Consider the following 12709-nt stretch of genomic DNA (forward strand, 5'->3'; position numbering starts at 1 on the left):
TGTGCACCCCGTTCCTACCTTCAGGAAGTAGAGAACCATCCCCCGAAGCAAGGTGTGGAACATCTTCCAGCCGCGCTTGCCCCACGGTGCTGCCCCAGGAGTACACAAAGGTGGGCGCCCCATCCAGACACGTAGACACACACGGCCCCCTCCCCCACCAACTCAGTCCCTGCCCAGGGTCCACGGAAACACGCAGCACAGCAACACAACAAAACACAGTCACAAGCAAGCACGCGCCATGCCTCACACCCAGGCAATCAACAAACAACAAAAGCGATGTCCACGCCGGCCGCCCCCTCTCCGAACACTCCCACCCACGAGCACAGACCCACTAGACATCTTTCTGGTCCCATCCAGAGAGGCACAGGGACTCAGTCCTCAAGCAGAAGAAGGCCTGCTTCCCTAGAGTCCCCTCCCAGCCTGGCTCCGGTCCTGTCGCTGGCCTGCTCTAAAGCCTTCACCTGTCTGAGGGATGAGGCCAAATGCACCTCCTTCTGTGCTCTGTCACACACACCCCCATTCGGAGCAAACTGCGTCTACTCCTTTGTCTACGGGGAATGCCCTCTTGCCCTCCGTTCCTCCAAGGTTCAGCTCAGATACCATCGTGTCCCAGAAGCCTGACCCGTCCCTGTCCCCCACATCTCATCCCCCAAACAAAACCAAAACCTAGCCCTTCTCCACAGCCCCCCGTATTTGATCTTACCCTCCCTACACCACTTACCAATCTCTGCCTTTTATCCCAGACACCGATGTGTCTGTCTGACTTCCCCTCACCACAGGGACCCTGGAGGGCAGGGTCTGTCTTGTCCCCGCACCCCCACCCCCTGGCATCTTACATAGCGCCCAGCACACGGTCACCAGCGAGGAAAGAACACAGGCGCCGGTCCCTGACCTGTGCGATCTCTCCGCACACCCGCATGCGTCAGCCGTGTCCCCAAGCAGAGCCACTGTAGTACACACGCACACACTCTAGTTCAAGGGCAGACGTAAGCCCCGCACAGCGACAGGGCAGCACTCACTCTTCTTGCCATCTGCATCATGATGCATCTTCCGGGCCAGGATGCCCTGCTTGTAGGTGGGTGCCATGGGGTTCTGGGCCAACTGCAGGAAGGGCTTGTTCATCTTGCCCGCAGCGGGAGACAGCTGGGCCTTCTCTGGTCCGGCTGCGTCTTCTTCGTCCCTGGACATCAGAGAATCAGGCTGGGGGTACTGGCCGGGCAAAGGCCACCAGGAGGCACCCATAGCCTCAGCACCCCCCACCCTCTCTCTCCCTGGGGAGCCAGATCACCCAGGACCTCCCAAGAGGAGTCCTTCCAAGCCAGCTCATCCGTTCCTGTCATCCCCAGCCCCACCTCCAGGTGTGACCTGGGCTCCTCCACCTGCTTTGAAACTGGCCCTCACTCAGTGGGGGAGCACTGTCCGGGGCCTTGGGGCTCCTCCAACTCTCAGGTGGCCAGGTGGAGGGAGGACAGGCCCAGAGACGGGGAAGGGGTGGGGAGTGGGGGGAAGGGGGCTGTCACTTACACAGCCCATTCAAGCTTCTCACTTCGGATAGACCAGTAGAAGGCCTAGAAGAGAAGGCACACAGTGGGCAGGGAGCCTCGGCCTGTGGGGCCCAAACTCTACCTGGCATCGGTAGGACAAGGGCAGGCCGCAGTCGGCCTCATCCACCCCCAACACGGCTGCCCTTCCTTGAGCGGGAAGCTCATTCGTGCATCCACGTACCCATGCAGGCGTGCAACCATTTACGGAGCCTTCACCGTGTGCCAGGCACCATGCCAGATGCTGGAGACAAGGTGAGCAAAGCAATCCTAGTCCCTACCTGAGCTTAGTGAGGCCTGAGCTAGTTCTCCTGAGAAGATGAATCATCCACATACCATCCCGCCCATGGGACACAGCAGGAACGGCTGACTGACGGGGGCAATAAATATACGGTGAACGAATGAATAAACGAGGTGCCGGGACATTGAAATGATATAACAAAGAGTATTCATGTCAATGCATCCTGCTTGCATGCCTCTGGAGCCCTGGCAATGCCTGGCACACAGCAAGGGTGCAAGAAATGTTCACCCCACAGACAAAAGAACCAGGGCCAACACTGCTTATGAAAAGCATGCTGTGTGCCTCGCCCCGCTCTGAGCACCTGACAACCTTTATTTCACTGTGATAACCACACCAGAAAGTGGTTGCTACCCCAGGAGGAGCCCAAGTGGGCCAAGGGACAAGAATTCAAACCCTAGAACCTGTGGCTCCTAAGTCTTAGACTTCAAACTGCCCTTTGTTCGTTCAGAGGACCAAGAAACCAGTGCTCCTCACATTCCCCAAGCCTCAGAATCGCCGGGAAGCCTAAGAGAACATTTTAGGGGCCCCGGCCCCAGAGATTCTAATTCAGTAGGTCCGAGGCAGGGAGCCTGTGAATTTCCACAAGCCGACAAATACCAAGGTGGTGCTGATGCGGCTGGCTAGGACCCACGCTTTGGGACCTTCCATACACAAGCCTGTCCTCCCAAAGATAATGCAGCAGAGGCAGGCCCAGGCTGGGAGCCCCTGGCACCGTGAGCCCAGGGAGCACCCCCCCACCCCGGCACCCTCCCTCCCCACCATACCTTCAGCAGCTCCTTGGGGAAGTTCCCGCCGTCACACAGGCCGTTCAGGTTGGTTATGAATTCTTGGCAAGTCATGCTCTTCCCAATGTTCTGTGGCCCATGCAGAGGAGGGGGACTGCTGGCACACACACCCCACCCCAACAGAATAACCCCCCAGGCGGACACTCTGGAACCTTCTCCAGTTCTCCAGACCTACCTCCCCCGGGGCCCTTCTATGACTCCACCCCGGGCCTCTGGCCTCAACCCCCCTCTTCCGGCACCCCCGCCCTCTCACCTGTCCATGCAGGTCCGTGTTAAGGAGCATGATGGCACAGGTCAAGGTGTGTACAGAATCTGCTCCAGAGGGAGGTGAGTGCAGAGAAAGCTCATTGGAACCGGGACTCCCGCGTTTCCACCTGCCCGTGCTGGGTGGGGTGACCCCCAAATGCTTCTCTGGTTCTCCACAGTCCCCCAGACACTCCCACCAGCAGCTACCCAGTGAACTCCTGAGTGGGGGACACTTCCATGCAACCCCCTCCCAGGCACCCCAGGACCCCCCTGCCCTGCCTTCAGGGCCAGCCCCTTCCTACCTGCAGAGGAGAAGACCCCAGGATTGCAGTAATGGAAGCGTTTGGAGAACTGGTAGAGGATTCGCTCCCGCTCCTGAGTCTCCCCACTGAGCACCAGGGCCTGCAGGAAGACCCTGGAAGGAGGGCCAGAGTCCAGGATGGAGCCCGGGCTGGGGCAGCCAGCAGGCGCCAGAGCCGGGGGGCAATCGAGATTCCAGCCCTCGCCAGTACCGCCACCTCCCAGCCATCCCTCCGCCCCAGAGAGGGCCCGGGGGTCTTACCGGAGGGCGCGGTCCAGGCTCTGGCCTCCAAACTGGAAGAAGGACAAGTACTCCTCAGCCACAGCCCTGCTGAAGTCATTGCTGTGGACAGGAAATGGGCATGAAGCCTGCACTGGGGGTCGGGGCCCCAGGGCCCGCACACGTCCCAAGAGGACGAGGGGGCAAGGGGGCAGCAGGGCTCTGGTCTGCCCCTGGCACCATCCAACATCGAGTGGGGAGCACACGAGGAGTTGGGTAGGGGAGACAAGGGGGCCGGTCCGCTGGCTCTAAGCAGGGCTCAAGAGTATGGACAAGCGGTGACACGCGTGATGAAGAGGAAGAGGCAGGCGGGGCAAGGGGATGGGGGGGAGGCATGGATTGGGACAGGAATGACGGGGTGAAGGTCAGCAGTGGGGCAGCAGGGACACAGGGACAGGAGGGGCGACCGGCGGATGGAGTCCACCAACCACTCCTCCCTCCCCTGACTTGACCTCCAGCCTTGCTCAGGCTCAAAGCCCCTTACTTCTTCTGTAGGTAGGCAGCCACTTCAGACTTCCGGAAGCCTTCCAGGTGATAGAGGCGAGAGGCCAAGTTCCAGGCCACCTTGTCGGTCCTGACACCATTCGCCAGCTTGTCTCCAGCCTGTGGCCTTTGGCCTTCCTCTGGGGACTGTGCTTGGGGCATGGGGCTCTCAGGAAGCCTGCAAAAGTCCAACAGAGTGCTCAGACTACCGCGGGGGCTGGACAGGAAGGCGTATGGGGCAAGTGTCCCTACAGGTCAGTCCTGGAAGGGATGCTCAGAGTCCCTGCCCAGAGCTCAGCGGGCGAGCTAGAGCTCCAGGGCCTTGAGCGGTGGGGGCCGAGGGAAGCTGGACCAGGGCCTCACCGGGGAAAGAGGCAGCGTCACAGCCTGCTTGGCCTGGCCTGGCCTGGGCACCAGGAGAATCCAGCCTGCAAGGGCTGGAGCCAAGCTTAGCACCTGGCACTTTCTCGGGCAAACCACCAGGATGTTCTGAGCCTAGTTCATCTGAGGTGGCAGGTGTCCCCTTTGAAGACACCGGTGGTATTTAATCCATCCCCAGGAGGGATGGCATTTGTCTCTCCAAACCCCACCAGCCACTCATCTCCCTCACCTGTCCTGCCCTGCCCGTGTCGCCTCCGTGCCCTCTTCCCCCTGCCAGCCCCAGCCCCAGGCTTCACTCCTAGAGCTGGAGCCACGGAAGGTGCAAGGAGGAGGGAAGCACAGGAAGCCAGCCCGGCTTCAGGCACAGCTACAGCTCGGGAGTCAAAGAGGCGGCTTCCGACCTCTCCCTTCTCACACCGGCAGTCCTGCGATAAAGGAAGCCGTCGCCACAGGAGCCCAGATGGTGAGCTGTCATTATCGCGAGCTTACAGGGGCCCAGGCAACCCCGACAGACTCAGGGAACACTCAGAGCCTGGCAGCTAGAACCCTGGAAGTCACCGAGCCCAGCCTCTCCCTGACTCCTCCGGTTCCCTGCAGTATGACAACCGGGGGGCGGGGAGGGGGAATCTTCGTGATGTGCCCACTCATTATCCACGTGACCACGGTTAGGGGGCTGTACGGGTAAGCAAAACTCATCAGAACGTGAAAATGTTCACTGATCAGCCGGCCACTTATAAAATTAGGCTGCACTCGACAGCACTCTCTCCTTAACACAAACGTCCATCTCTGGCTGCCCACCCCCCTTCCCGGGGCATGTCTTTGCTGCTCATTCCTCACTGCTTCCTGAGGCTTCTAACGCACCCAGCAAGGCGGGGCCAGCATAACAGAGACCCACTGAAAAGTGAAATTACAAATTTCGCTAAAAAAACGTTTAATTTCATGAAGTCCGTGTAAGTGATGCCAGAAGGTTCCAGGAATCACATGGAAAGCCACGGACAGGGGCGCCTGGGTGGCGCAGTCGGTTAAGCGTCCGACTTCAGCCAGGTCACGATCTCGCGGTCCGTGAGTTCGAGCCCCGCGTCGGGCTCTGGGCTGATGGCTCAGAGCCTGGAGCCTGTTTCTGATTCTGTGTCTCCCTCTCTCTCTGCCCCTCCCCCGTTCATGCTCTGTCTCTCTCTGTCCCAAAAATAAATAAACGTTGAAAAAAAAAAATTAAAAAAAAAAAAAAAAAAAAAGAAAGCCACGGACAAACAAGGAATTGGAGGATTTAGTCCACTGGACAACTGAAGAGAAGAAAAATAATGACACATTTGTCACATCTAAACGGAACTATGTGAATACCCAGCTGAGCAAGCCCTAAAATACGTTTATAGGAACGACCTAGTCGATTAGCGTTGTTACAATGGGGAGTTACTTTGGGGGTAGAAAAAATAAGGCAAATATGAACTGTCACAGGATTGACATGGGGCAATGCATCTTGCTTGCACTTAAATTGGACACTTTAAATGGGTGAATTGTATGGTATGTGAATTCTTTCTCAAAAAAGCTGTTATTAAAATAAATTAATTGAGGGGCGTGCCAGGCGGCTCAGTCGGTTAAGTGTCTGACTTCGGCTCAGGTCATGATCTCACAGTTCTTGAGTTCGAGCCCCGCCTCCAGCTCTGGGCTGACAGCTCAGAGCCTGGAGCCTGCTTCAGATTCTGTGTCTCCCTCTCTCTCTGCTCCTCCCCTACTCACACTCTGTCTCTCTCTCTCTCAAAAATAAACACTAAAACAAATGAATTGAAATGAAATGAAAAGGAAAATAAAATATAATAAAAATAACCTCTGTGACCTCACTGTGACAGGCCCAAAGGAGACATCTCGTGGGGCCAGCAGACTCAGGCCAGGAACATTAATCCTATATTGTGCTAAAAATAAGATTCAACTTTTTTATTTATGTAATACTTAACATCATAGCAAGCAAAGCCCCGATCAAGCCTTTGTTTCATTATTTACTATGAAAGTATGCTTCTCATTTTAAGCAGATTTACTTACTTTTATTTTGGGTTGAATTGACTGGAGTTTTGGTATGACAAGCCCTGTCTTCTCAGATTCTGAGAGACTCCCCTGATTACCTAGCCTCCAAACACCTCCAGAGACTCCAGAGTGGAGTTTTCCAGATGCATGAGGAAGATGCTTTGGTTTCTGGCCCTGCCTGAGGCTCTGTCCCCATCATCCAGTAACACTGATCTAGGAGTGGGGCCAACCTTCCAGTTGGTGCGACCAGAACTGTCACCGGTGCCTCCTGGTCTCTTCAGTATGTCCCTACTCAGCCAGCCAGAGAACAAAACCTCTTTCCCGGGTGGAGACCCCAGGTGCCTCCCGGGGCAGGCAGACATCTAGGCTGGCTTCCCAGGTGTCCTGTTCCTGCCTCCGGCCACAGTTTTGGGGCTATTCAATCCTGCCATGGGCCCCAACATCCACCCCCTTGATTCCAGTCAAACTTCCCCTTGGTGTTCCGGCTTCCCCTGAGATCTTAGCCAGCACCCTGGACCTAGGCTCACGGATGGATTTCTCCTAGACATCTCAAATTCAAAGCAGTGTGTAATCCCCACATCACAAGCTCTGACCTTCACATTCCCCAGCCCTGCCTAGCACGACTCCTATTTTTCTGGGCACCTGGCCCCGGTCAGGTTCCCCGAACACTTCCCCTTCCTCCTCTCCCGGTGCCCAGACTCTCAGGGCGTTGCCTCAGCACACACAAATCCCACCCCACGTGTGTAACTGTCTGCTTCTTGGTTTCTCGTGCTTTCAAACCCAAAACTTTCAGTATTTCCCAAAACTTCTGGCACCCAGTCCTATACTCCTGGCTTAATAGATATTAGTGTGTTAAATCCCACTGTGCATTTCTCACACTCTGTCCAGACCAGGGCATTCCTAAACGTACCCACAATTAGAGAGCCGGTTAGTCTAACACTTACCCTTCTGTAGAAGTCAAGTGAGGACCAGGCTGGACGACAGCTCCAGCCTCTGGAGTCCTGGCTGGGCCTTCACTCTTTACTTCCTTCCCTGGGTTTGGAGCGTCTCTGGCCTCCTCTTTCTCCAGGAAACTTGGCTTTGCCCCATCTGTCTCCAGGAGTGAAGGGCGTGAAGCATCTAGTGTCCACTCGGGAAAACTGCTGCCCTGGAGGGGGCCCCAGAGCCGCGGGCTGCCTTCCTGGGAGGACACAGGGCTGGGCCTGGGGCCAGGGCCTCTGCTCTCAGACTCAGGGCTGCTAGGTTCCGGTGAAGACGCTGGGCTCCCTGGGGAGCCAGGAGCCAAGGTGCAGGGAGCAGATTCCTGGGGACACTCAGCATCACTGTCACCTGAGGAAGAGCATGGAGTGAAGCTGACACGGGGCGAGAGGCAGACTGAGGGCAAAGGGGTGCGGCAGAGCCAGGAAAACAGCCTGGGAAGCCACCTCCACGAGCTCCCTCCCCGGGGCTCCTCCCCTGGAGCTGGGCAGCACGTTCTGTCCCTCCTTCGGGCAGTGACCTCCCACATGCCGAGGCAGTGGCCAGAGAGCTCCCAGGAGACTCCAGTCCCGAGGCAACCTGGGGTTCAGGACTTCCTAAACGACTAGGACCCAGGCATCAGAAACGCTGGGTCTTTTGTCCATTTCTTCATTTATTCTATGAAATGAGCATTTTCAAACCCATGGTCCTGATGAAGTCACAGAGGCAGAAGCAGGATTAAACCCCAAGTCTGTCTGGCTCCAAGAAAATATAATGAGACTTCTCAATGACACCTGTGAATCCAAGGATGATCTCTGTCCCCACCTGGATCCAAAGCCTCCCATCACCCAATTTCCCAGAGCCCATAATAGGTCTCACCTCTGTCCTGGGAGAGAAGAGGCCCCCGGGGCCAGGAAGGACCCTCTTCTGTCTGCCAGCCTTCAGGGCTGGGCAGGGCCTGTTGAGAGAGGCACAGGATCTCCATGAGCCCTGGAGGCACTGAGAGGGGAAGGTGGGGAAGGGAGAATGACTTGAGTAAACAGGGCCCCTCCCTCCCTGCTGTCTTCCCACCCGGACAACATGGCCCCAGTCCAGTCTAGTCTGGGTCCTCAGTTCAGAAGAGGAATCCTGGATGGGAAAAGACCCACATCCCAGAAGTGCTGGTGCCGGGCCCTAGTATCACCGGGCTCATGTTCCTCCATACGGATGGGGCAGGGGAGGCCAAGAGAGGGGAAATGACTTGCCCAAGGTAACGCAGGATGTATGGCGGGGCTAGGTCCTGCGTCCCAGGCTTTATCCACACAGGATGCTGCAGACGCGGTGGGGTCACAGCTGTTTCCCAGAGAAGTCTTAGAAAGAGAGGCAAGAGGTTTGACCTGAGGGAAACTGTTCTTAGGGCCTTTAACACGCCCTACAAGGCCTCCGGGGCCTCCCATCCAGGCTCACTGACTTCTTGCCTTCTCTGCCCCCAGCCTCCTCCCTCCATGGGCTGCAGCACCGGCCCCAGGACGGGCTGGATTCTAGGGAGAGTGGCAGCACCCAGGCACTGGGATGGGAGCAAGTGCCACTTGCTGTGAGGATGGGGCTCCCAGGCTTCCCTCTGAGGACCCCAAGGGCGCCAGAGCAACAAGGGTCACGTACAGAGCCACAACGGCCCACACTGGGCACCACCAGCCTTCGGGTGAGGGGACTCCAACAGTCCCCAGCAGCATCGCTGATCTTGGGGTCAGGTGAGAGAGCCGTTCGGGTTAATGGCTCTTCTGCATTGTTCTTTGCAAACAGAGATTAGAAAGTTACAGCCCTGCTCTGCCATCTTGACTTTCCTTATCTCTTAAGCAGAGGTCTCCCTGGGAAAACTGCTCCCTGCTGTCTCACATCACTTGTCCCCGTAACTTGTCCTAGTTGATCTCAAGGACCTCTGCCATTGTCGCAGGGGCCTGATCTATCAACACGGGGGTGGGGGGGGTGGGGGTGTTGAAAGATGGTGAACTAAAAGTAACTAAATGCTAAAATCTCTCAAGAAAAGAGAGGACAAGACTCCTAAAACAGACATCTCCCGGCCAGGGGCAGAGGTCATCTTGCAGGCTGAGCCCTGCCCTGTTACAGCTGGGAAGGTCTTGGAGGTGGGAGGGGTGGAGACTAAGAATGGCCTGGAACACGCTGCAATTGGAGGAGCTGTTTGTTCTCCAAATGTGTCCAGACACAGCCCCCTGAAACTGGTGAGATGGAGACATTTGTGCACTTAATTGCCATCGTGTTCTGTTGACATCATGGCGTTCATGAAACAAACGAAGGACTCATAATTCTGAAGGCCACCCCGGACCTGCTTTTCAGCTATATTACTTCAGCATTCCAAAAGGCCCTAGCATCTGAAGAGTGTTCTGGGCCCCGTGACCACAGGGAAAGGCCTTTCCTTCCGTGTCCCCATGCAAAGCCTTGGATCAGTCCCCAGGGCTCGGCTTACCTCACTCTCCCCGCAGCCAGAAGGTGCTTCAGGGGTCCCCTCGGTGGTGTCAGCCACGGCCCACGAGAAGAAGTGAGGTTTGTAGGTGGGCACAGGGAATGGAGGTGTGGTGTGTCCGCTGCGATCAGCCGTGCCAACCCCCAGATCCGGCTCACTGCCCAGCTCCCATAGCACTCCGCCTTCTGGGAGCGGGGGCTCCAGGGTCTGGGGATACTGGGGCCCGGGTCTCCCATCTGTGCGAGAGTCTGAGAACCCCCAGGAAAAGCCAGCTCCAGAAGCACTGGTGTCCGAGCAAGGGCTCTCCAAAAAGAGGGGGTTGTCGAAGAAGACGCTCTCCTCCTCGGCACCCCACTCCGGGGAAGAGTCCGGCCTTTCCTCCCTCGGCCACACGGGCTTCGGATTCTCCCCCTCAGGCCCACTGCTGTCTCTCCCAGAGGCCTCCTCGGTGGGCAAGCTGGGGTGGAGGCCCGAGCCCCGGGGGCCTGCGGGGCTGGAGGGGAAGGCGGGGAGCTCCACAGGGGCCGTGGGGATGCAGCACCTCAGCTCAGCCCTGAGCCCTTCTGTCTTCTCCAGCTCCTCCTCCAGGTCCAGGACGCACATCTGGGCCTGCAGGATGCCCGCCCAGAACATCACCTGGGTGGACGTGCTCTGGCTCTGCCTGGGGCTCCCCAGAGGATGGCTGCTCCTGGGTGACCCGGGGGGTGCGGCCTTGTGCCTAGGCCCCCCCGGGGAAGAGCCGCTCCCCAGGTGCACAGGCTCTGCGCCGGAGGCCCCGGGAGGAGCATCTGGCTTCGTGGAATCTGGAGGCTCAGAGGACCAGGTCTGTTCCGCACAAGGTTCGGGAGGGTCAGGATGGCCGCACATCTCCCTCAGGTCTGCTCCTGGGCACGGCCGCAGGTCGTCTCCCAAGGAGAGGCTGAGAAACTCCATGGGTTTGGGGTGTTCAGAGAGGCTGTCGTCACCCATCATCCGGAGCGCAAGCTGCTCAGGAGGCCCCAGAAATGTCCGCCTTCACAATCCCATCGTGTGGATGAGGGGGAGCGCTGGCCTGGGGTGCCGCTGGGAACCCACATCTACCCTGCAAGCCCCCAGAGCAAATGCAGGTTAGCAAAGGCTGTGAGCCCCTGGAGACACACGTCTAGTGTATTAGATGCGTCTGGGGTGCCTGCCGCATCCATGCTCCCGGCTAAGGGATGCTGCCAGCCACAGCCCCGCCGGCGGGGTGAGGAGGGCACCATCGACCACCCCCCGCCCCAGTCTCAACTGCTCGCTCCAAGACCCCCGTCTGTAGGCTGAAGGTGGCCCAGGGGCTTAGCTGGAAAAGATAAACTGGACAAACCAGATGATTTACTAGGGAATTGGGATTGGAGAACCGAGGGACTGAAGTGGTTGGCAGGAACCAAAGGTGGACGTGCCTCAAAACGGCACGCAAGCCACGAAGCCAAAAACACACGTAAACCAAAGCGTGTGGGAGCCAAACAGACAACACTAGAGGCGAGGAGACCTGGGGGAGAAGCAGGCACCCAGGAGAGAAAGGTGCAGGCTGCCTTATTTCTGCCTCCCTGGGCTCCCGTCTTTGGGGCCTCATCCTTCGCTAGGCCAGGAGGCTGCTTCTCACTTCCACCATGCAGGTGGAGGCCAGAGGGGGCGCTGGGCTAGAGCCAGCCTGGGCTCCTGACGGGAGGACCCGCAGCCCACGGGCCTACCTAGCTGCGTGGGGAGGAGAGAGGTACAGGGCCGTGCCCACCAAGGGCTGCACCACATCCGCTCAGACCTGCCCGGTGCATCGGCCACACTCGCACCAGTTGGGTGCAGCTGAGGGATCCCCCAGGGTACTTTCCAGAAGCGTGCGTCTCCATGCTCTGCATGTGGACAAGCTACGTGGCTCTCTGGGTGGCCCTGCTCCTTCAGAACAAGTGGCTGGTTTTGATCCTGTGGACGCCATGAAACTCATAACCTGTTCCGCTCTTGGTACTGGCTCTCAGGAAGTACGGGGTCAAGTGCACAGGCCCTTCGAGCACAGATTTCCAGTACTGAACCCATCCCCGGCTTCATCCCACCTTTTCTTGTTCTCTCTTTGGCTCACTTTCCTCACTCGCGTGTTTCTACCGTGAAGTCTTGTGTGTGCTTGTGTGCTGTATTAAACTATTTTGGGGAACAAAGGTACAAATAAACACACACCTGCCCCTGACTTGTAACCACCTGTTGCCTACGTTATAGCCTGCCATCAGACGCTCAATAAATGGGAACCCCCAGAGCTGGAAAACCAGGGTCAGGTGGGGGTCCTCTTGTTTAAACCTATTGCTTCAAGGTCACCTAGAAACACAGCTTGGCACTGTGCCCTCTTTTGGGAGGGTACCTAACAGAAATGACACAGGACCACCATGAATTTCAGTTTCTTGTTCCTCTTAAGAGCATTCCCCTAAAAGTCCCTCAAAACCAGAATCCTTTTCTGGACTTTTACCTCTCTGCCCCAACCGCCACATCCCTCACTCAGAGCAAGAATCTGTCATTGCTGAACTAGGGCCTCATGATCCTGAAGTTGTGGCCCCTGGGGAAGGCCCCCAGTCCCGCCTTCGAGGCCACCAAGTTCTGGCGGTGACTGTGTAGACTACCTTTCCCCCAAAATGGGGCTGTTTCTTATTTTTAATCTTATATTCAATGCTCTGAATCAAACTGATGTGCACTGGTCTCCCCCTTGGTCTTCTATGGGTCTCCTAGCTCGGCCTTGGGTCCTTCTTGGTTCTTTGTCTCCACCCCACACCCCTCCCCGCAACCAGCCCCAGTTATAGGCTGAAGATTCAGATGCTTTGCTCCCTAAATCCTCGGCCGGCCCCAAAGGAGATATCTGACTACCTTGCTCCTCCTAGGTGGCTGTCCATTGTCTATACTTGGACAACCTGCCAGATCCAAACCTCCCTCCCCAGGCCTGTGTGAAGAATGATCAAGTAT

The 12709-nt window shown here is 57.3% G+C and overlaps 1 protein-coding gene across 3 annotated transcripts in view; it reads right to left on the minus strand.

Annotated features, from left to right (window-relative positions):
- PSD4 (pleckstrin and Sec7 domain containing 4) overlaps positions 1-12709 on the minus strand; it is a 35232-nt gene that overhangs the window by 4912 nt on the left and 17611 nt on the right. For all 3 annotated transcript variants that reach the window (XM_043603957.1, XM_043603956.1, XM_043603955.1), the window contains 12 exons: positions 9758-10835; positions 8538-8642; positions 8173-8251; positions 7281-7665; positions 3938-4114; positions 3436-3516; positions 3176-3288; positions 2881-2939; positions 2607-2696; positions 1525-1568; positions 1020-1180; positions 19-89 (listed from right to left, as the gene is read on the minus strand). In XM_043603957.1, coding sequence (XP_043459892.1) covers positions 19-89; positions 1020-1180; positions 1525-1568; positions 2607-2696; positions 2881-2939; positions 3176-3288; positions 3436-3516; positions 3938-4114; positions 7281-7665; positions 8173-8251; positions 8538-8642; positions 9758-10726 — 2334 coding nt within the window. In that variant the 5' untranslated portion in view covers positions 10727-10835. The remainder of the gene's footprint in view (positions 1-18; positions 90-1019; positions 1181-1524; positions 1569-2606; positions 2697-2880; positions 2940-3175; positions 3289-3435; positions 3517-3937; positions 4115-7280; positions 7666-8172; positions 8252-8537; positions 8643-9757; positions 10836-12709) is intronic.

The sequence above is a fragment of the Prionailurus bengalensis genome, chromosome A3 (genome assembly GCF_016509475.1).
Source record: "Prionailurus bengalensis isolate Pbe53 chromosome A3, Fcat_Pben_1.1_paternal_pri, whole genome shotgun sequence".
Classification (NCBI taxonomy): domain Eukaryota; kingdom Metazoa; phylum Chordata; class Mammalia; order Carnivora; family Felidae; genus Prionailurus; species Prionailurus bengalensis.